The sequence below is a fragment of the Euleptes europaea genome, chromosome 2, assembly GCF_029931775.1.
Source record: "Euleptes europaea isolate rEulEur1 chromosome 2, rEulEur1.hap1, whole genome shotgun sequence".
In the NCBI taxonomy this organism is placed as follows: domain Eukaryota; kingdom Metazoa; phylum Chordata; class Lepidosauria; order Squamata; family Sphaerodactylidae; genus Euleptes; species Euleptes europaea.
The window spans coordinates 90,893,385-90,912,822 of record NC_079313.1 but is presented as its reverse complement, the minus strand read 5'-3'; the positions used below and the strand labels follow the sequence as shown (position 1 = coordinate 90,912,822).

Below are 19,438 nucleotides of genomic sequence, written 5' to 3'. Positions count from 1 at the left end.
GCATGCAGTGGAAGCGCACTAAGGAAATTCACCCTATGTAGCCAAGCATGCTTGGTGAGAAACCCAAAGTAGCCCGAAGTTAAATGCATTGTAATAGCAGTTCCGCAAACAGGTACCTCTTGGAAAAAGAGAACGTGTTGGAATAGGACCTTGAGAATGCAACGCAGCACATGACTTTGCAGGGACCTCTGCTCTGAACTGGGCATCAGCTGATCTTGGTTAACCTGCCAGAAACACACGAGGCAGGCGTGCCTACTTGTACAGACTCACGCTGGTGCTAACATTAAATAAGCAAGCGAGTGTAAAATTACATCTCAAGGTCAAGTTCTAACAAAGGTCTGTGGTGGGTTTTTTAAGTGAGAGCAAGTCAAGAGAAACAGACCAAGAAAATGTGTGTGTATGGAAAATGCACAAGGTTTCCACTTTAAGTTAGGATGAGACAATCTAGAAGGGTTTCCAGGAAATGCATATATTATAGTTTTTAAAATGTTACTTAGTAGGGCATTTATATCCACCATTCTTATGAGAACTCAAGACAACATACCTAAGGTTCCCAAGGTGGGCTCCCAGCCCAAGAAATAGGAATACAAGAAGTCAGAAAAAGACAATTGTGCTTGGAAGTACGGTTACTCAGCAACCTAAGCATTGTTACTGATGGTATACTCATGAGTTTGATAGAGCCAATGAAAGAAGTCAGCTCTTTGATGATAGAGGCCACTGAGGTACCAACTGTAATTTTGAACCTGCTACTTATGGTAACAAACCTCTGAATTACTCAGAATTCTATAGGCAGTAAAAGAAGTAAAAACAGAGCAAGATTTAAATGGAATTGTTGAGTTGTGGGGGGGGGGGGTCCCTCATCAAAATAGTATTTTATTTCCACTGGAAGATTAAGGCTGCAACCATTGCAGTTGTAAAGTGTCAGCTCATACAAATGAATTGGGCTGGAGTCATACCTCCAAACATGCAACCTGTAGCAACAATGCAGGGCCTCGTGAGGGTTCAGACACAGTTGTACACAAGAACAGATGCTCTAGCCCACTGGGCATTCAGCCCATGGGACAGAGTAAACAGCATCTTAGGCCTGATCTGCCAATCACCAGTAGGTCACAGGAGTGTCCTGAGGTAACAGACTGGACTGTACCACGTTTGACTGCAGATGGGCAAAATCACATTTTAAATGCCTTTGTGTGTATAAACACTCCATGCAAACAGGCAAGTAGCACAACAGAGTGGACTGAGCTAGAACCTCTCATTTTCCCACCCCCCTTGCTCTTTTTTTGCCAAGTGTTTCTTTACACAGAAGAGCAATCAAAAACAACCCTTCACCCAACAGAAGTCAATCGAATACCTTTCTCGCCATCACCTCAGGATCATACCACCTTATTTACCACATGTGCAGGCTGTACTTTGCTCAGAGCACTGCAAGTGTGTCTGAGGAGAGGGCCTAAACCACATTCTTGTTATTATGTTACTAGTTGCTTTGCTAGAAATCATAGGATCATGTTAATCTTTCTTGCTTGGTGAGGATAGTGCTGTAGCTATGCTTCCTTAGATAGATTGCACATTTGACGGGGTTAAACACTGTTTGCTTCTCAAAGTGAATGCAAATCTAGCATGGAATGCACTTTGGATTTCTTTTTTGGATGGTTTCTCTTGCATTTATAAGTAACACTGTAAGTTTGAGAGAGGCTATATGATTACTGTTGGACCCAGCGTTGGAAAGATGTGGGCTTGAACCCTCTCTCTGCCAGGAAATTCATTGGATAATTTTGGGCCAGTCACACACTCTCTCAACCTGGCCTACTTCTCATAGGTATGTATTTAGATATTTAAACCCAGCTTGTCTTTTTTATAGGAACTGAAAGCTGCTTTCAATATTGTTTACCCTGCCTCCATTTTATCTTCACAACAACCCTTTGGGGTAGGCTAGGCTGAGAGAGAGACAAACCAACCCAAGGTCACCCAGTAAGCTTCCATGGCAGAATAGGGATTCAAACCTGGGGCTCCCAGAAGGTGCATATTTTCATGCATAAAAGCACTTTGCGTATACACAGGTTTGTGTATTAATCAAACCCAAAGATTACAGGCTTGGATCCTATGACATTGTTCCCCTTGCACTTCTCTCAGGCCTCTGTGAAGACTTTCCTCTGCTGTGGTGCTCACTTCTTCTGCCACTTGCACTTCTGTACATGTAAGGGCTTCTTGAAAAACATGGATCTTGTGTGCAAGGAAGTGCTAGTGGCAGAGGAGGACAGCGCAGAACCAGAGGAAAATCCTCTACAGCAGGGCCACTTGGATACTTATAACATCATTTGTGGGCCATACAAAATTATCAACTTAAAAATTAGCCGACCAAGCCCCAAGCAGGCAGCTGCCCCAGGTGACCCCCCCCCCCCGGCGTGGGCAAGAAGGCAGGCATCCAACCAGTGGCGCACTCGCCCCCCTGGTGGCACAGGATGGTCTGTTGCACCAGCCAGGCGTAGCCGCATGGTCGGGGCCGGATTCTACAGCTGGCTCCTGCTACCTCTGCTTGCAGGGATGACATGAGGACACGCTGGATAAGAACTTCCCCCCCACACACACACGCATTCTGGCCTGCCCCCTTTAACCCCGCCATTGCCACCACTTCCACCCCAGCCCTCTTGTAGTACAGAGGGAATACGTTTCTCCACAGCCTGGGTGGGAAAGGGTTAACACAGTTAATTGGGTGGTCCTAGCAGCGCCATCGCTAACGACTCTTCTGTAAGGGGGAGAAAAGGTTCCTTTTCTCAGCAAAACAAACTCACATCCGCCTTGAATAGAGGCTTTTCCTGTCCGCGGGAGGGGGCGGATCACCAGTCTTAGATCCTTCGGAGCTAGAGATCTGCCAGGACCCACAAAAGGCCAGACCAAATGATTTCGCGGGCCTGACGTTCCCCACCCCTGCTCTACAGCATCCAGAGAAAAACACAAAGGGAACTATGTCATAGGATCCAAGCCACTGAGATCACACATACATTTTTTAAATGGAGTGATGCTGATCATTCATAATTATATCCCTTAAATTAATTTTTTAAGCAACCCACATCTGAATGAGCCCTGCAAGGCACTATTCCACATGAAGAAAATTCTAGATAGCATCTGTGTTAGTCTGCAGCAACAAAATTAATCAGGATTGTTAGTCTTAAAGTGCCACTGGACTCCTGTTTCACTGCAGGTGAAGTCATCCACCTGGCTTTGGGCAAGTGCAGAGGGTCCAGTGGCCACAGAATGGCCAGTAAACTTGACCTGACTCAATGCTCCACTATGCTTAGAGCTAATTAGTACAGGGGCTAAATGAATAAGCTGGGATGTGGGCGATCCCTCGATCAAATTGCTCCTCTGCCATAAATTCATTAGGTAGCCTTAGGTAAGCTATTCTCTCCATCTCATATTGTAGGAATAATAAAACTAGTCTGCCTTACAGGGCTGTTGTAAGAATTAATAAAAGAACATGCGTAAATGCTAAGTCATTTGCACTCTGAGCCTAGCCATCACACGCATCTTCACGCCTTTCCTATACGCTCCTGGTTGCTGATGGAGAAGGCAGGAAGAATCTTGGGATCATAGCTGAACTTTGTATGGTGAGCACCAGGTGGTACCACTAACATGCATTAGCCCATTGGTGCTACTGTGCTGTTGCTCAAAGACTGGACAAACTTCTGTGATGTCTTATGAAATACATAGCTTACAAACCGTAACAATGAAACGGATGGATGCATCTCTGACTTTTACCTTTGGGACAAAGTAATACTAGAATATTTAGTTTCTTCAGAGAATTATTTTTGTCTTCTGCATTCTTTCCAGCAACCCCAGGGAAAAAAAAGAAATCCACATTTCTGATCAGTTAGTTGTCGAAGAGGCAGGCCAAAGCATCAGCACCGCTTTGCTGAGAAGTGCCTCCCTCCAGCCAGGATGCAAAGCAGACATCCCCAGGAGAAGACCCAGGCCTTGTTTCAATAGACTTTTCAAGCACATAAAACATAAATGAGCAATCAATCATATTCAGTATTTGAACATTAAAAATGGGGGGGGGGAGGAAGACTATGAGAAGATTTCAAACAGATAAGTGAATACAAAAAGAAATCTATACATTTCTCTTGTCAGTTAATGATAGGATTTAAAAGGAAGGAGGAAAAATCGAGGCAAATCAATAAATGCCTTACTGTTCTAAGGACAAAGGAAATCCTGGGGGGTTGTGGACTATTAACAGAGCTTGTTTCAAAACATAGTTTTCAATATGAAAACCCACTCCAACTAAATTCAGTAATGATTAAGGCTGCAAAATCCCATGCACACTTACCTAGGAGCAAGTCCCACTGAACACTGGAATTTGTTTCTAAGTAAATATGCATAGGATGGAGCTGCAAATTGTTTTGAAACAAAATAGCCATGCCAAATTTAAAAGTTCCTTTGCTTTCAGTGGGTCCTAGTCATAACTAAACACAATCAGACTGGAGCATATGGGTTAATCCAAATAACTAGGAAAGCCATGATCCTAGGACTATAACACCACTGGGCCAGATAGAGAAAGAAAAGGAAGAAAATAGGAAACCCAGAATTTGGGATTAAGGCTGTAACCTTAGACATGCTTCACTTAGAAGAAGCCCCACTGACGGCAGTAGTTTTTACTTCCACGTATGCATGCACAGTATTGGGTTGTGACTTCGCAAAACTGAAGTCCTCCGCTGTTATGATTGCCTCTGCAGGAATTTTAGCTGTGTCTGTCAGCTGTGTCAATATCCTGTCCTCATTCTAAGCTGCAATTTGCAAATTGTTACTCAGAAACAAGGGAAAAGGAAAGGCCAGAGGGGCAGTATGTGTGTGTCTGCACACGCGCACACACACACAGCAACCCACTGATTGGGATGCAGCCAGCCAAGCTATATGAATGAGCAAGCAAGACGGGATTATAAATCAAGCCTCACACAGTAAGGAGCCAAATATTTGCAGACAATATCACTGTGCTGAGTGGGAATAAACAGCCATTGAAATGCACTAGAACAAAAGGGGTTATCTTAAACTCACAAAGATAGCCAAACACAATCTAATAAATAACACTGTCCTGACAATGAGAAATCCTTCAGGAAAGAGCTGTGAGGGAAATCTGGCAGGATTATTCATTGGCAAACAAAGAGAATATTACAGGAAAGGGCTTTCACCTTCAAAAAAGGACCCTTGGACGAAGGCGCCTTTCCTAATGCTTCTCTCTAATGCCCAGCAGAAAACATTGTCCCATTCTGTAGTTCTGTCTCCGGTGCTCTCATTTTTCTTTGTTGGTCAGAACCTGGATCTATTGTTTTGGAGAGCCAATGCAGATATTTAGGCTGCTTCTGTATGTAGTGTTGGCCTGAGAAGACCCTGGTTCAAATGCCACAAAACTCAGTGACCTTGGGTCCTTCATTCTCTCATCCTAATCCACTTCAGAGGATGGTTTGAGAAGATTTTTGAAGGGGAGAACCACATATGCCACCAGGAGGTCTTTGGAGGAAGGGCAGGACAAATATGTAATTAATAACAACCTGCGGTAAGAGATACATATGTGGCGCAAACTGAGCTGCCACCCACATGTCCTCGCTGGCCCCCTGCTTGTACAGCTACCTTGTACAGCTACTCTTACTTCGTCTTGCTTTAGCAGAACCAGGGTGGGAGAAACTGCAATATTATTTCTGGGTTTTATGTGAGTGGATGGATAGGAAATCAACTTTAGCATGCAAGTGACAGAGAAAAGCAAGGATAGTGTTTAGAATACAAGTTGGCACAGTTTGTAAATTATCCCCAAGGAAGAAAAACAATTCCACCCAACCAATAGCCAATGTTTTTAAAGTAGAAATATACATTATATTTCATCATGCGACGAGACAGGATTGCACCAACCCACCAAAGTATTTAGGTGTGAACCGAATTCTTAACTGTACTGATTTTCATAAGGCAAACCAGGTGCTAAGCATTAGCACATGATTAAATGCTTTGCTGAATCAGTGTCTTGGGAGAGTAGTTTTGTCAAGGGATCAATTGACTTGCTAGCATATAAATAACCCCACCACTGTAGTCAAAATTAAAAAACAACAACAATCTTCTGGTGGTTCCATAATATGTCTTTTTTGTACTACTGAGGAGTTTTCACACAACACTATAATTCCCATATTTTTCAACCATGGAGAAGGTCCTACTATATATCTACCGGGAAATAGGTCTCCATCAGTAAAGGTCCTGTTCCATTCTTCTAGGTGGCAGGTTCTCAGTTCCTGTTCCTTCAAGGAGGCTTAAGTACTGCTTTGTCACCTTGTAGCTAGCTAAAGTCACTTCTCATTTTGAATTGTGTCCATTATTGAAATAGTGAGACTACAATCAATCAAAAACTGGCTTTTGATGTCAACAAAAAACAGTAACCCACCCTCTCCACTAGCTATCTATCGGAGAGACTGGTTAGTTAATTAATTACTTTAACTGCAAGGAGAAGAAAGAGAAGGAATTTTAAGGGGACAGTAGCCTAGGAAGTTGCTTATAGCCTTTTGACTGTCTACATGGGACAATCTAGCGCTAAATTGGTATTTCCAGTTTTACAGACAGAATGAAGTCTGAAAAAGATAGAGAAAAAAATCACAATATGGTGGAATGCAATGGGTTGATTACCATGTAATTGGGATTGCCTGTAAAAACTGAGTAAACTAATCATGGCAAAATATAGTCGAAGGCTTTCACAGTCAGAGTTCATTGGTTCTTGTAGGTTATCCGGGCTGTGTGACCGTGGTCTTGGTATTTTCTTTCCTGACGTTTCGCCAGCTGCTGTGGCAGGCATCTTCAGAGGAGTAACACTGAAGGACAGTGTCTCTCAGTGTCAAGTGTGTAGGAAGAGTAATATATAGTCAGAAAGGGGTTGGGTTTGAGCTGAATCATTGTCCTGCAATGGTTAATAAAGAATAAGAATAATAAAGAACTAATAAAGAAATTCCAAAGTGTGATGCTTACAGGGCTTCGCCTCCACTCTGTTACTGGCAGATACTAGTTGTATAGAAGCAATAGTGGGATCCGATATGAAACTTCTTCTGTAGATCACTTCTGAAAGCACATTCCCCATTTACATCCTGAACTTGTAGTGGCTGAGCTGGTCTGATGGCACAAAATGTTTAGCCAGCTGCTCAGAGAACAAAGCTGTCAGAATATTTGATGTTTGGATTCTGTGAGGGAAGGGGAATGCACCAGCTTGGCAGTTTAAAAGATATAAACAGCTTTACAAGGCACACTAAGAATAGGGAAGGAATCCTAGAAGGTAGACAAGTTCAGTTCAGAGGACCCAGAGGCAAGGTGACTAATGAATGCAAAGTCATCAATGGACTGAGCAATCTGAGGAAAGAGATTACGGAAGCTCAAGGAAAAAGAACACAGGAGACTGGAAACAGAGGTGGCTCAGGCGTGAGAACCCCAGAGAACTCAGTTAGGATAGGCTATATGCTGTCCAAGAGAACTGAGCAGTTTCTCTTGGCTAGTAAAAGACAGTAGGACGAAGTAGAAAGTGGCCTCCAAAACTAGATAGAACTGGCAGAAATAGTGAGTGCTTGAAATACGAGGCTGGATCCAAACTACACTGGCAATTTGCACTAATTTCCCCCTGCCTTGCCCACTGCAGACTCCTCTCATGTCACTCCTCTGGGTCTATCCCCCAGGAGCTGCATTTTGTGGAGATCAGTAGGCTGCAGCGGGAGGGGAGAAGCAAGGAAGTTTCGTTCTGCCACTGGAAAATGTAGTCTGGATCCAACCCATGAAGCTGAAGACAGGATGAGCCAAAGAGAAAAGAAGAACATGGGCAAAGCTTCAAGCAGACACTAAGGACAACAGGGGCTGTGCATTATATGCAAGGCACAATCTGGACTGATAAAAGAAGTTGACTCAAAATTGTGGGTCAAAGGGCCAGTGGGGCATAGGGTTGCTAGGCCTAGATCCCAACAAGACTGCTGTACCTTTCAGAGTTGTGGACAAGGGAACACTGCCAGTTGTGATTCTATTATCACTGCAATATTGTGACCTGATAACTAGAGGGAGGAGATAACAAGAACCCCGTGGTGTCTGTCATACATTGTTTTGAACTAACACGCCAACAACTTGGTTGTAGCCTTCTCTTTTATTGCAGGGCCTGCTCATTCATAGCTGACAGGGCTCTGCTGACTATACTTAGAGCTGGAGCCTTTGCCAGGAATTCCATGCAGTAGCTGGATTAAATCTGTCATCTTTCTCAAGTCCCCAGCTGAAAAAGGGACACTGTTGTGCTATTGGCCTGGGCAGTGCTGATCTTTGCCATTTTTGAACCTAAAGCCAAAGTGTGTCCCCCATACTCTGGACTGGAGCTCAGCTTAGACATGGCATATGGATGGCTTCATGAAAAGAACAGATCCTGGATGGTCATAAAGTTCTACTAAGTAATACTACTTAATTTCATTCTTTATCAACCATCAAAATGGAGGCCCTGAAAGGTCATATTATTATCTGAGACTGTAAAGATTATCATTTAATCAGGGTAAGAGAACAGGCTAAACAGAAATATCACCCGATCATCAGAACCGGCTGCTTATTCTCTGAAAATATTTCAAAACTATTTCCCCTCCCCCATTTCATGGCTTCTTGATCGTTATAATAAAAATAAACCAGCAAAAACTGTGTGTATGTGTGTGTGAGGGGAAGTAATTCAGATGCCTTTTTCAAGTTTACATGAAATGCAGTTTCAGAAAAGGCCTGGCTTTTGGGAGAGTCTTTCAAATAGATACCACCTGTTCCTGAATTTACAAAGAGGTACAATGTATAAGCTGTTTTTAACATTGAGAACTGCTTGTCCTGAAAACCTAAGAATGTGTACACACATAATCTGTCTACACAAATACACACACACACACAGTGTGCTTGTGCACGTATTCTTAAATTTTCAGGGTCAGTTCAAATATATACTCTGTGTGTGTGCATGCCTGTATGTATCTTAATTTCTGAGAGAGTTTCCCCCATACATACATATTAAAGACACAGCATCGGTATAGTTTTCTGTTCACTTTCTTTCCCATGTGATACAGACAGAAAATGTAGGTTTGGTCAGGTGTTACTGAATGTACTTGCCACAAAGACAAAGAATATGGAACACCAAGTGGAAGAACAACCTGAATTCTTTCACATTTTGCAATGAGGTTTAATAGAGGCTCAGATACTCTTACAGTCCTTGAGTTACTTGGTCAGGAAATAATCTTTTTTTCCCAAGGAAAGTGCATCTATTTATCTAGTGGTATGTTTTAGATGAAAGATTCTTGGGATGATAAAGGGAGATTCTTAGAATCACTGGGTGTAAATCTAATAAAACATGATTTAGATCATGCTTGGCAACCATAAACCCTGTTGTGAGAAAAATCTAATTCTGGAGTTCCTGGTAGAGCAGCTTGAGTTAAAAAACACACAAAGCCTGGGGAACAGGGCACGGCAAGGAATGAGAGGACCAAGAAACCCCAGCAAGGGGCCTCCTCCTTACTCCTACCCTCTGTTTGCATCATTCAGAAATGGTATCTATTCTTCATAAACAGAGCTGAAGAAACTCAAAGGAAAATTGGCATTTCCCCCTCTCGTTAAATTCTCAAGGTCTCCTCAGTTCAAAGCCAGAGAGCTCCGCACAGAACGGATCAAAGGGTTCCCCCACTGTTAACATCGTATTCATCACGTCTGCAGGTCACCCTAGGCAATCCTCAAAGGCGTCATCTCATGATGAGGGAACAACAAACAAGGGGATTCAGTACATTCACCAGGATGGGGCATCCAAACCTCAGAAGCAAAGCAAGTGTCGATTGTGCAGTGAGGACCAGGCCCTCGCCTGCTGACTCTGTTCTGCTTCGCTCTAAAGCAATGGCCAGCGCATGGCGTTTCAGGACCACACTTAAGGCGGTTAATAGCTCGATGAAGATCCTTGCCCAAGGGGAGTAGACCAATGGCTACATGAAGAGGGAGGGGCTGGACCGAGCCCCCAGGACTTCATCTGGTGACAGTTGTGGAATTCTGGACAGCAACAGTTCAGTGGCCTGGGATCAAGGGGCAACTCCTGTGCTTCGGATACCAGCCTTCCCTCATTCTAGGAATGGCTTCCGCGGGATCCACATAGTCCTTTCCCCTCTCAGTGCTTTGAACTCCCTGGTGGTGCTTGTATCGAACAAGCCGGATTTAAAATATGCTTTGCCTCCTGTTCTTCCCTCGAGCTGGGGGAAAGAGAGAGAGAAACGTTAAGAGTGTTCAAGAAGGCCTGGGAACTGTGGGCTAAATTTTACTGCTTGATCGATTACACCTGGGGTGTCAAACATGCGGCCCGCGGGACAGATCTGGCACCTGGAGGGCTTTACTCCGGCCTGCAACCCGAGGTAGCCAGCCCCCATTCTCCCTCCTTTTATGGGCTTCCTGGGGCCACCCCCCCATCCTTCCTGGGTACTGCCGCCTCCCACCGTCCTTCCTGGGCGCAGAGAGGCCCATGTGGCCCAGCAACTTCCTGTCCCATTCTGGGTACAGCAGGGCTGCAATGCCCAACGAGCCCAGCAACCGACCCTCTCCATCCCTCTTTGTCTTTTTCTCCCTCTCTCTTCCTCTCTTTCATTTTCTCTTATCTGTTTCACTCTTTCTATCTCCCTTTCTCCTTCTCTCTTTCTCTCACCTGTCTTTCTGGACTGGGGGAGGACTGCAGGCTCGCCAGAGAAAGCAACCCCCCCCCCCGAGTCCAGCTCTGGGCTGGTGAGTCAGCTGTGGGGCCCCCAACCAAGGCAGCCCCCCCCCAGTTTAAAATGTAAAAAATAATGTGAGGGACTAAGTATTTATTTATTTATTTATTTAGTACACGTGGTCAGCCCGACCAACTGACATTTATGTTATATCCGGCCCTCCTCACAAATGAGTTCGACACCCCTGGACTACATAGATAAACAAGTTTCTAAATGGAAACCGCTTCCAAATAGTGTGGAAGCTGCACATGGAGAAATGAACAGAAAGTGATTTAAGGCCTCTTTATGATTTCTGAAGCCTGTGCTTAAGGCACCAATCACTGAATTATCAGCAATTTTCTATTCCTGGCTATTCATTCATTATACTGGGCAACATAGCGTGCAGTTCAAGCCCAGAGCTGTGCAGAATGTAAAATGTGCAGTTTTCAAATCAAATACTAGAGCTACCAGCTGAATCAGAGAAGGTGATCTGCTGTGAAAGCTGCACATGGATGCAGTCCAATATAATCACTTTTGCTTGACATCTTGACAGAACAAGAGCGTCTTTGTCCAGGATCACAGAGCTCTCATCACAAGCAATGAGAGGCAAGAGTTCCCACAGATGGTCTTGCAATTACATTTCTCTAGATTTAGAGGGAAAGGGATGCTCCAGGTATGAAGCTCATTCTAAGTGGTTAAGGTGCCAATGTGGGCACTTAGAAGATAATTTTTCTGCCAAAATGTCTTGAGTATATTTTCCAAGGACAAAAGTTGCCTAATTGCCTGCTGAAGTCTTAGCAGAGTTTAGGCATTTACTGCCATAATTTTCTCTTTTTGGCTCTGCAAAGAGACTGAGCTGGGCCTTGTGGGAGGGTGAAATTCTGATTAAGTCTGGGTCTAGTAAGGATTGTCATTCTGCAACCGTAGGCAGGAACCAGGGGTGGGGGGAGCTCCTCAGTGGTCAGACATGGGAGGTGCAGCTATCCAATGGACAGAGCTTGAGGCTCATTCATTCGCAGCTTTCATTGCGTCCACAAGGCAGAAAAAAGGCAACAAAGTTTTATTGAGTCGCTCAACAAAAGCCATTGATATATGCTATAATCACGGGTTTATTTATCCTCACATACCTAAACCAGTGATGATAACCTTCCATGAACAGTCCAGGAAAAGTCTGCAGCCAGCATTATGACAATTAAGTCAATTTGAATAGTTGGGGAATGCTCCTGAATGTTCCATTGACACTGGATTAACACTGAGGGAGTTGGGAATGTTTAGTCTGGAGAAGAGGAGGTTGAGGGGGGACATGATTGCTCTCTATAAGTATTTGAAGGGCTGTCACTCAGAGGAGGGCATGGAACTGTTCCTGTTGGCAGCAGAGGATAGGACTCGCAATAATGGGTTTAAATTGTGGGAGGAAAGGTACCGGCTGGATATTAGGGAAAAATGTTTTTACAGTAAGAGTTGCTCCAACAGTGGAATCGCCTACCTAGAGAGGTGGTGAGCTCCCCCTCACTTGCAGTCTTTAAGCAGAGGCTAGACAAGTACTTGTTAGGGATGCTCTAGGCTGATCATACATTAAGCAGAGGGTTGGACTAGATGGCATGTATGGCCCCTTCCAACTCTATGATTCTATGGATGCCCAGATGGCAGAGGTAGCCTGGAGTCCATGCTTCCAGCTTCCAAGCCCAATGCAAACTGCCCAGTGTTCACTAGCTTGGTTCCAAGAAACCCAGTGGACCTCTTCCGCCTGTACACACCAGCTTGTACTCTGAGGTCAGCTGAGGTAGCCTTATTGTGGGAGCCTTCTTGTTGGCGAAATCCAACTGGTGAGAGCCCTCATGGGAGTTTTCTCAAGAACTACACCCGTTCTTTGGAACTTAATTTCCCCCTGTACTTAATTTCCCCCTGTCCTCTAAGGGACAGTATCCCCAGGAAAACTGGTTTCATGTGTTCAAGTCCCGCCATGCTTCCTGTGCACTTCAGTCTAACAACGGAATGATCTAGCAGACCAAAACACAATGTGTTTCTGCAAAGGCTTCAAACCCACCAGCCCCTGAAGGGGAAGGGTACCTACCTGAGTGCTGAAAACCTGATCCTCTGTAGCCAGGATCCTTTTGTAGCTGTATTTCCTTCAGAGAAAAGATGGAGGCAGCTGTAGGAGGAGAGAGAGAGAGCGAGAAAGGACTGGGACTTCAATTCATGAAGTTAGGTCAAAATTTATTTTATTTATTTACAATTGCTGTGTGGGAATGAGACAGATCAGTAAATGGGTACCCATCAGGGAAGTGCGGAATGCATGGCACTGCATCTTCGCCAGTTACTTGCCATCCTACAGAGTACAATGGGATTCACTCCCAGGAAAGCACACACAGGACTGCAGTTTAAAATTTCAGTACTGCAAGCACAAGGTCCATTGTTAACATGCCAGAGCACAAAGGGTGCAATACTGGTACGAACTGCTCTAGGTATGTATACTGGAGAGGTGTGTTTGAGCCAGAGCTCGAGAAAGTCCATAAAGTCTCCAGCTTAATGCTCCACACCCAGAACTGCTTAAAGCCTTCTGAGATAGCGTGGTCTGGACAACGAGAACATGCAGTTTTAAAACCAATGCTACCAAGGGATCTAAATGATGTTCTCCTAGGGAACACTTCAATTCCTGGGAAATACCTCTCTCCTTTGCACTCAAACTCGGGCTGTATAGTTTTTAATGCAATGTCCGCCCCCCCCCCCCGCGACTGCAATTATTGTGCTAACCGTTGTCTCGAAACGCTTATATCACAGGCTTATGCCATAGGATGCTTCCATTGTCAGCGCAACACTTAACCCCCCCACTCGCTTCCACCACTGTTTGTGCCATTTCAGTAAGTTAGAAATGTGTTGGTCCATTTCAACTGACAAATTTAGCCCCCCTCCTCATCACCTTTGAGGCTCTGACCCTTCAGCACTAAAATGCACATGTTTAGAAAGTAAGAATGCTCAGGACCACACCTCCCACCGCTGCCCCCACACAGCAGTGTGACAACACAGGACCAAATGAAACGTTTGGGTTTTAAAGAGCTGGGTCCAGGTTCCCTGCAATCCCATAGCAGCTGTGATGGCTAGGAACGGTGCCACTGGGGAAGGAAGGGCTCCTGCCTCCCAACCCCAAGCCATTTCCCATACAAAAACAGTCCTGGGGGGGAGTATTTCCCTGGTTTTGTTGCTCCACGTGGAGCATTCTATCTATGTAGAGGAGCAAAAACTGGGGAAATCTTCTCCCCTCCCCCCTGAGCTGTTTCTGTGTGGGGAAAATGGCTTGGGGGGCGGCGGCAGGAGCCCTTCCTACCCCTCCCCCAGTGGTATTCTGAGCCCATTTGGCCTCTCCTTTATTTTTGACAAGTCATTCCCTGCAGCTGGTGCGTGGCTGCAGGGAACCTGAAACCAATTTGTTAAAACGCAAATGTCTACATAAGAAAAGCCCTGCTGGATCAGACTGAGGCCCATCAAGTCTGTTCATACAGTGGCCAACCAGGTGCCTCTAGGAAATCCACAAACAAGACGACTGCAGCAGCACCATCCTGCCTGTGTTTCACAGCACCTAATATTCAGCATGCTCCTCTGATCCTGAAGAGAATAGGTATGTATCATGACTAGTATCCATTTTAACTAGTAGCCATCAATACCCCTAGTTTGGCCCTTACCTCCCTGTCCTTTCACTATGATGCTGGAACTACAGCTCTACTGGGGGGGTTAACTGTGGCTAGTGTTTGCAACATTAAGCACTTTGAGGGATAGCTAGAGTGGCCTAAGTATTCTCACTATCCTAGTTCTTGATCTACCATTCTCTCTTTTTTTGGGGGGGGTGTGTGTGTGTGAAACTATAGTTTGCACGGCAAGCAGCAGGCTAGAAAATCAAACCTAAAAATGACAGAGTTCCTGGAGAGCACAGGCTTCCCTTTCTTTCTATAGCCAACAAGAGAGAGTTTGGGCTGTACTCCTTGCATGGTATTGTACAGACAGGGCAGAAGAAGAAGTCGCCCCATTTAGTAGTATTTCAACTGGTCACATGCACTTACTCTCAGGAAGGAGATGCACTCGTTCACCCAGGGTCATAAAGTAAGGGTGTCGCAGGGCCGATTCAGCAGAAATGCGACTTCTGGCATCATACTACCAACAGGGAAGGAGACAGAAAAGAATGGATTACACACATTTTCACGTGTCTGTGTACATTTACATATTGCACTGAGATGCTGCCTTGAATATATCTGTGCATCTGCATAGCTGATTATGAAATCAAGAGTAAGCACTAAACCTAACATGTTAACGTGGAAGACAAGCAGTAGTGTCAGAGAAGTATTACTGAATTACTGTTATGAGCTCTACATGTGGCTGCTGTTAAAACTGGTAACTTCATCTTGTTTGAAACAAGGAAGGCAGGTTATATCGGGGGTTGGACACTGTGATAGTTACTTCCCTGGTGCTGAAAGGTTTACACCAGCTGCCCAGCTATTTCCAGGCACAATTTTAAGTGCCATTAAGGCTCCGTAAGGCTTGGGGCCAGGATACTTGAAGGACTGCCTCCTCCTGTACGGCCCAGCCTGCCAGAAGGCCCTCTTCTTAAGCCCTGCTCTTTGTACCTGGCCCCCGCATGCAGAGGTGTCCTGGGTGGTGACCAGAGATGAGGCATTTTCGGTGGCGCCACTTCACCTTTAGAATGCCCTCCCCTTGAGGCTCGCCTGGTTCTAAACTTGTTTCCTTTTAGGTGACAGGCCAAAGCATCTGTTTTTATCAAGGCTTTTAATTGAGGTAATCCATCTTTTTAAGCTGTCTTTGTCTGCTCTGAGCCTGAGGACTGTTTTATCAATATCATTTTGGCCAGCTCTGTTTGTTTTATGCTGCTTTTATGTCATGGCATGTCTTGGCTGTCTTGATTTGTGTTTATTTACTTGTTGGTATTGTTTTAGTTGTGAGCCACCTTGAGCAGGTTCTGGAGATATGTCATATGGATTTTCAAAATAAATCACCATTTTGCACCTGATTTCTTGCACCTTTCAGATGCCATGATTTTGTGACCTACTACAACCTTACATTCTCCTGGTCTCTTCTGGGCATGGAGCAGGGGTCACTGGGTGTGTATGTGGGTAGGAGGTAGTTGTGAATTTCCTGCATTGTGCAGGGGGTTGGACTAGATGACCCTGGAGGTCCCTTCCAACTCTATGATTCTTCATTTCAGTATGGGACCAGTGACTGTCAGATGCGCTAGCTCTGTATCTCTCAAGACGACTGCTCCCTTCCCCCAAGATCCCTTATACAGTAATTGCTTGTATTGTCTGTTTGTTCCATAAGCCACATACATGCATGCAGATACATTCTATGATTCTGTATAAGCTAGTCATAAGGACGTTCTCTGTGTATGTCACTTCAGTGCTGTATACACTGACAACATGGCACATTAGGTGGAAAGCATAGGGTGGGTGCTCTTGGGCAAGTCAGTCACTCGCAGCAAAAACTACTTTATAGGGTTGTTGTGAAGCTACAAACACTGCTTTATGCACATTTTATTTATATACAGTGAATAAGGTATTATGGTCCCTTTGACCATGTAATGGAGCACCTTCCTTCAAAAATATTTACATATAAAGGAAACAAAGCCAGTATCAGGAGGAGAAAGGTTCCATCTATTTCAAACACAATTATATTGTTTGAGTCAAGTGTTCTCTCTTGCTGAACAGAAGAAAGTCAATTACACCTGAGAAAATCTACAAGTTATACCTCGGTTTTAGCTCAGGTGGGATACGTCAAGGAGTAGCTACAGGGCAGAACAATGTTTCCTTGGAAAACCAGAACAGGAAACAAAAAACCTTGACAGCAAAGATCAACCAAGTGTTAACTATTCTCTTGAGTTCATAACACCAAAGATCTGGGTAAGAATGTAAGGAGATATGGTGTAAATTCTCCATTATGACCAGCCATTCTATGTTTCCCTAGGCACATCTGTCTTCTGAGGATTTTTTCACATATTACTCTCAACTCCAGCAATTTCTACACTCTCTGAAGCTACAAAACAGTAACAAAAAATTATTGTAACAATCCTTTAATATCAAGATGTCCATTGTGTAGAAATCCTTACAAAAGGATGGCATTTTGAATCACTGGCTGTTCGTGTGACAGTTCTCACTCTTCTAAAGTCACAGTAAAAACACCACCACCTTGTCCTCACTCCATGATTTTAAAGAAACCCATAGCCCATATTTTGATATAATGCTTTTTGCTACTCTTTTGCTTCCTCCCCTTTAATTTCTGCATGAAAACATTACATTTCAGATGTAATGACTACACATCAGCCAATAAGAACGTTCAGTCACAGATTACTATATAAGACACAATGGTAGTTAAATTATTTAATAGTTGTGCCCTGGAAGGCCTTTACCAGGCTAGATTCAGGTGAAATGGCTATAAAAATGGTTGTCAGTGCGCCCTGCAAATTGCTATTCTGGTTCCCTGTAAAAGTCACCAGAGCCTTCCCAGCTCCTTCTGACAGCTTGCGCGCAGAGTTCCCCAGGGCATGCATAAAGCTTCCTAGCAAACACAGCGCCAAGCACCTTCCTAAGGGGCTTCTCTGCTGTACTCTTTCCAAACTTCTTCAAGGGCGCTGAGTAGAATGCTGTGGGTCTTGTGGCCCAAATGATCTTTTTAAGTTCATGGGGTCTGGAGCAACTCCCCAGTTGTTATTCTCTGTGCTCCTGGCAACAGCTGCAGCTGAATCTTGGACTTTGGCTTCACTTGTGTTGCGTGAACGGCCACTAAGTTATGGACCATGTAGGACAAGGGTCTCCTCCACCCCCACCACGACAGTTGTTTTGATGACACTCACCTTGCAGAGCTTCTCCTAGGCCTTTCTTCTCACTTGATTCTAGGTGGGAATTTTGCTCCAGCTTCTCCAGCTGAGGATAAGCTGCCACTGCTCTAATTACATCCTACCTCTCCCTTACCTTGGAACTATCCGGCTTACTTTAAGTGGGAATGTTTGCAGTGTGCACTGAACCAAAGCCAGAGCTCAGGAATCTTTGGTCTTCAGTGGCAGCTGCTAGGCCAACGGCTAGTGAAGACTTTCAAACTGAAGGACAGCAGTCAGGCTATGCTTAGCTCAATTTAAAAAAAGACAAAAGCTAGTCCATGTATCTTATACATTGGCAAATCAGTGTGATCTGTGCTTCAGTTTGATGCCACATTTGAGTCTACTCGCAGAGATAGGCAGGTTAGAAATGTTAATGCACAAATAAATACTAATCTTTCTATGGGCAAGGCAGATGTTCCAAAAGATTATATGGGGTGGTGGTGGAAAAGGGGGGACTTCTTATCCCTAAAACAACAGAAATGATGCTATTGAGTATAATACCTGATACTATAGTGAACCAGAGACCTTTTTTGATGTATGCTACTATTGCCGCCAGAATGGTATATGCTAGGAGACGGAAAATGACAGATATACCAAACAAATCGGAGTGGATTGAAAAAATGATGGAATTAGTAGAAATGGCAAAACTTACGGCGTCGGTAAATCAAAAGGATGATAATGAATTTGCAAAAGATTGGGAGGCATGGATTAATTATTGTAGAGATGAACTTAAATGTGATATTAACAAATGTATTTTGATCTAATTCAGAAAGGATGTATTGGGCATGGATGGCTTTGTTATAATTGAATTAGAAAAACAATACAAAGAGGAAAAAAATGTTAACTAAAAGATCAGAGGAGGGGGGAGGGGAAGTCAAAGAATTATACTTTTTAAAATGCGCAATGGAATGTATAATGATTATTTGGAAAAATAAAATAAAAATTTTACCAAAGAAAAGGGGGGACTTCTTTTTTAAAGTTATTTTTAAATCAATCCAGCATGAGCACGGCCAATCTTGTCTTCTATTTTTGAACAGAAGCAGGCGCCAAGAGCCTTTCTAAAACAGTCAAGAATTAGAGAGGCATCGAGAGTGACAGCCCTTGTAGTGGGTTCTGGGATATCCTATGCACCTGGGGCCTCCCTGTTCAATTTTTGGGAGAGAACAAAAATTACTGCACTTGGGACTAACCCCGAACACGAGCGGCAGCACTGAAGTACCAGGAGATGAACTATGCTCTCTCTGTTATATAGTTTAGCATCCAAAGTCACCTACCGAGAGCAGACTCAACAGCAGATCAATTCCTTCCATGTCCAGTCTGGAAAAAAGAAGAGAGAAGCTTGCTGTACCCGGGTATGGCACATTTTTAACATCCAAGCCGGTTGGAAGAGGCCTCCAAAGAAGAGCGACTACCATTTTGGAAATACTTATCTTCAGCTGGCAATACAGATTCTTTCTTGGGGCAGAATCAGCATCACAGGTTAACAGATGTCTGCTTTCTGCCTACAGCAGGCTGGGCTGCAGAACACTGTTGCCACCTAGTGGCAGTTTCAGAAAGGCCAATAAAAAGAACACAAAAGGTTTTGTGGGCCTCCCCTCCCCTCAAACACAGCACAGGGGAGATGGTTAGTTTATATACGTTGGGATGGAGAAGAGTTCTGTACATGTACTGATCATTCTACAGTATTTTGTCCAGACTAACAGTGATCCTTAAGTCTCCCCTGTTTTGTTACCACTGTGCAGGTTTTTTCCAGTGAAAGCGGCAGAACTGGTATTTTTTTCTTCTCCAGTCCTCCTCCACTTATGATCCACAGCCCCCAATGAAGAGCCAA

General features: G+C 44.2%; 1 protein-coding gene across 1 annotated transcript in view; it reads right to left on the bottom strand.

The window, feature by feature from the left end:
• Positions 1–10,206: 10,206 nt before the first annotated feature.
• The window catches only part of CDK18 (cyclin dependent kinase 18), a 35,293-nt gene continuing 26,061 nt past the window's right edge, over positions 10,207–19,438 (bottom strand). The window contains exons 12-15 of the mRNA XM_056867721.1: positions 18,882–18,924; positions 14,786–14,876; positions 12,805–12,882; positions 10,207–10,241 (exon numbers count right to left, since the gene is read on the bottom strand). Coding sequence (XP_056723699.1) covers positions 10,207–10,241; positions 12,805–12,882; positions 14,786–14,876; positions 18,882–18,924 — 247 coding nt within the window. The remainder of the gene's footprint in view (positions 10,242–12,804; positions 12,883–14,785; positions 14,877–18,881; positions 18,925–19,438) is intronic.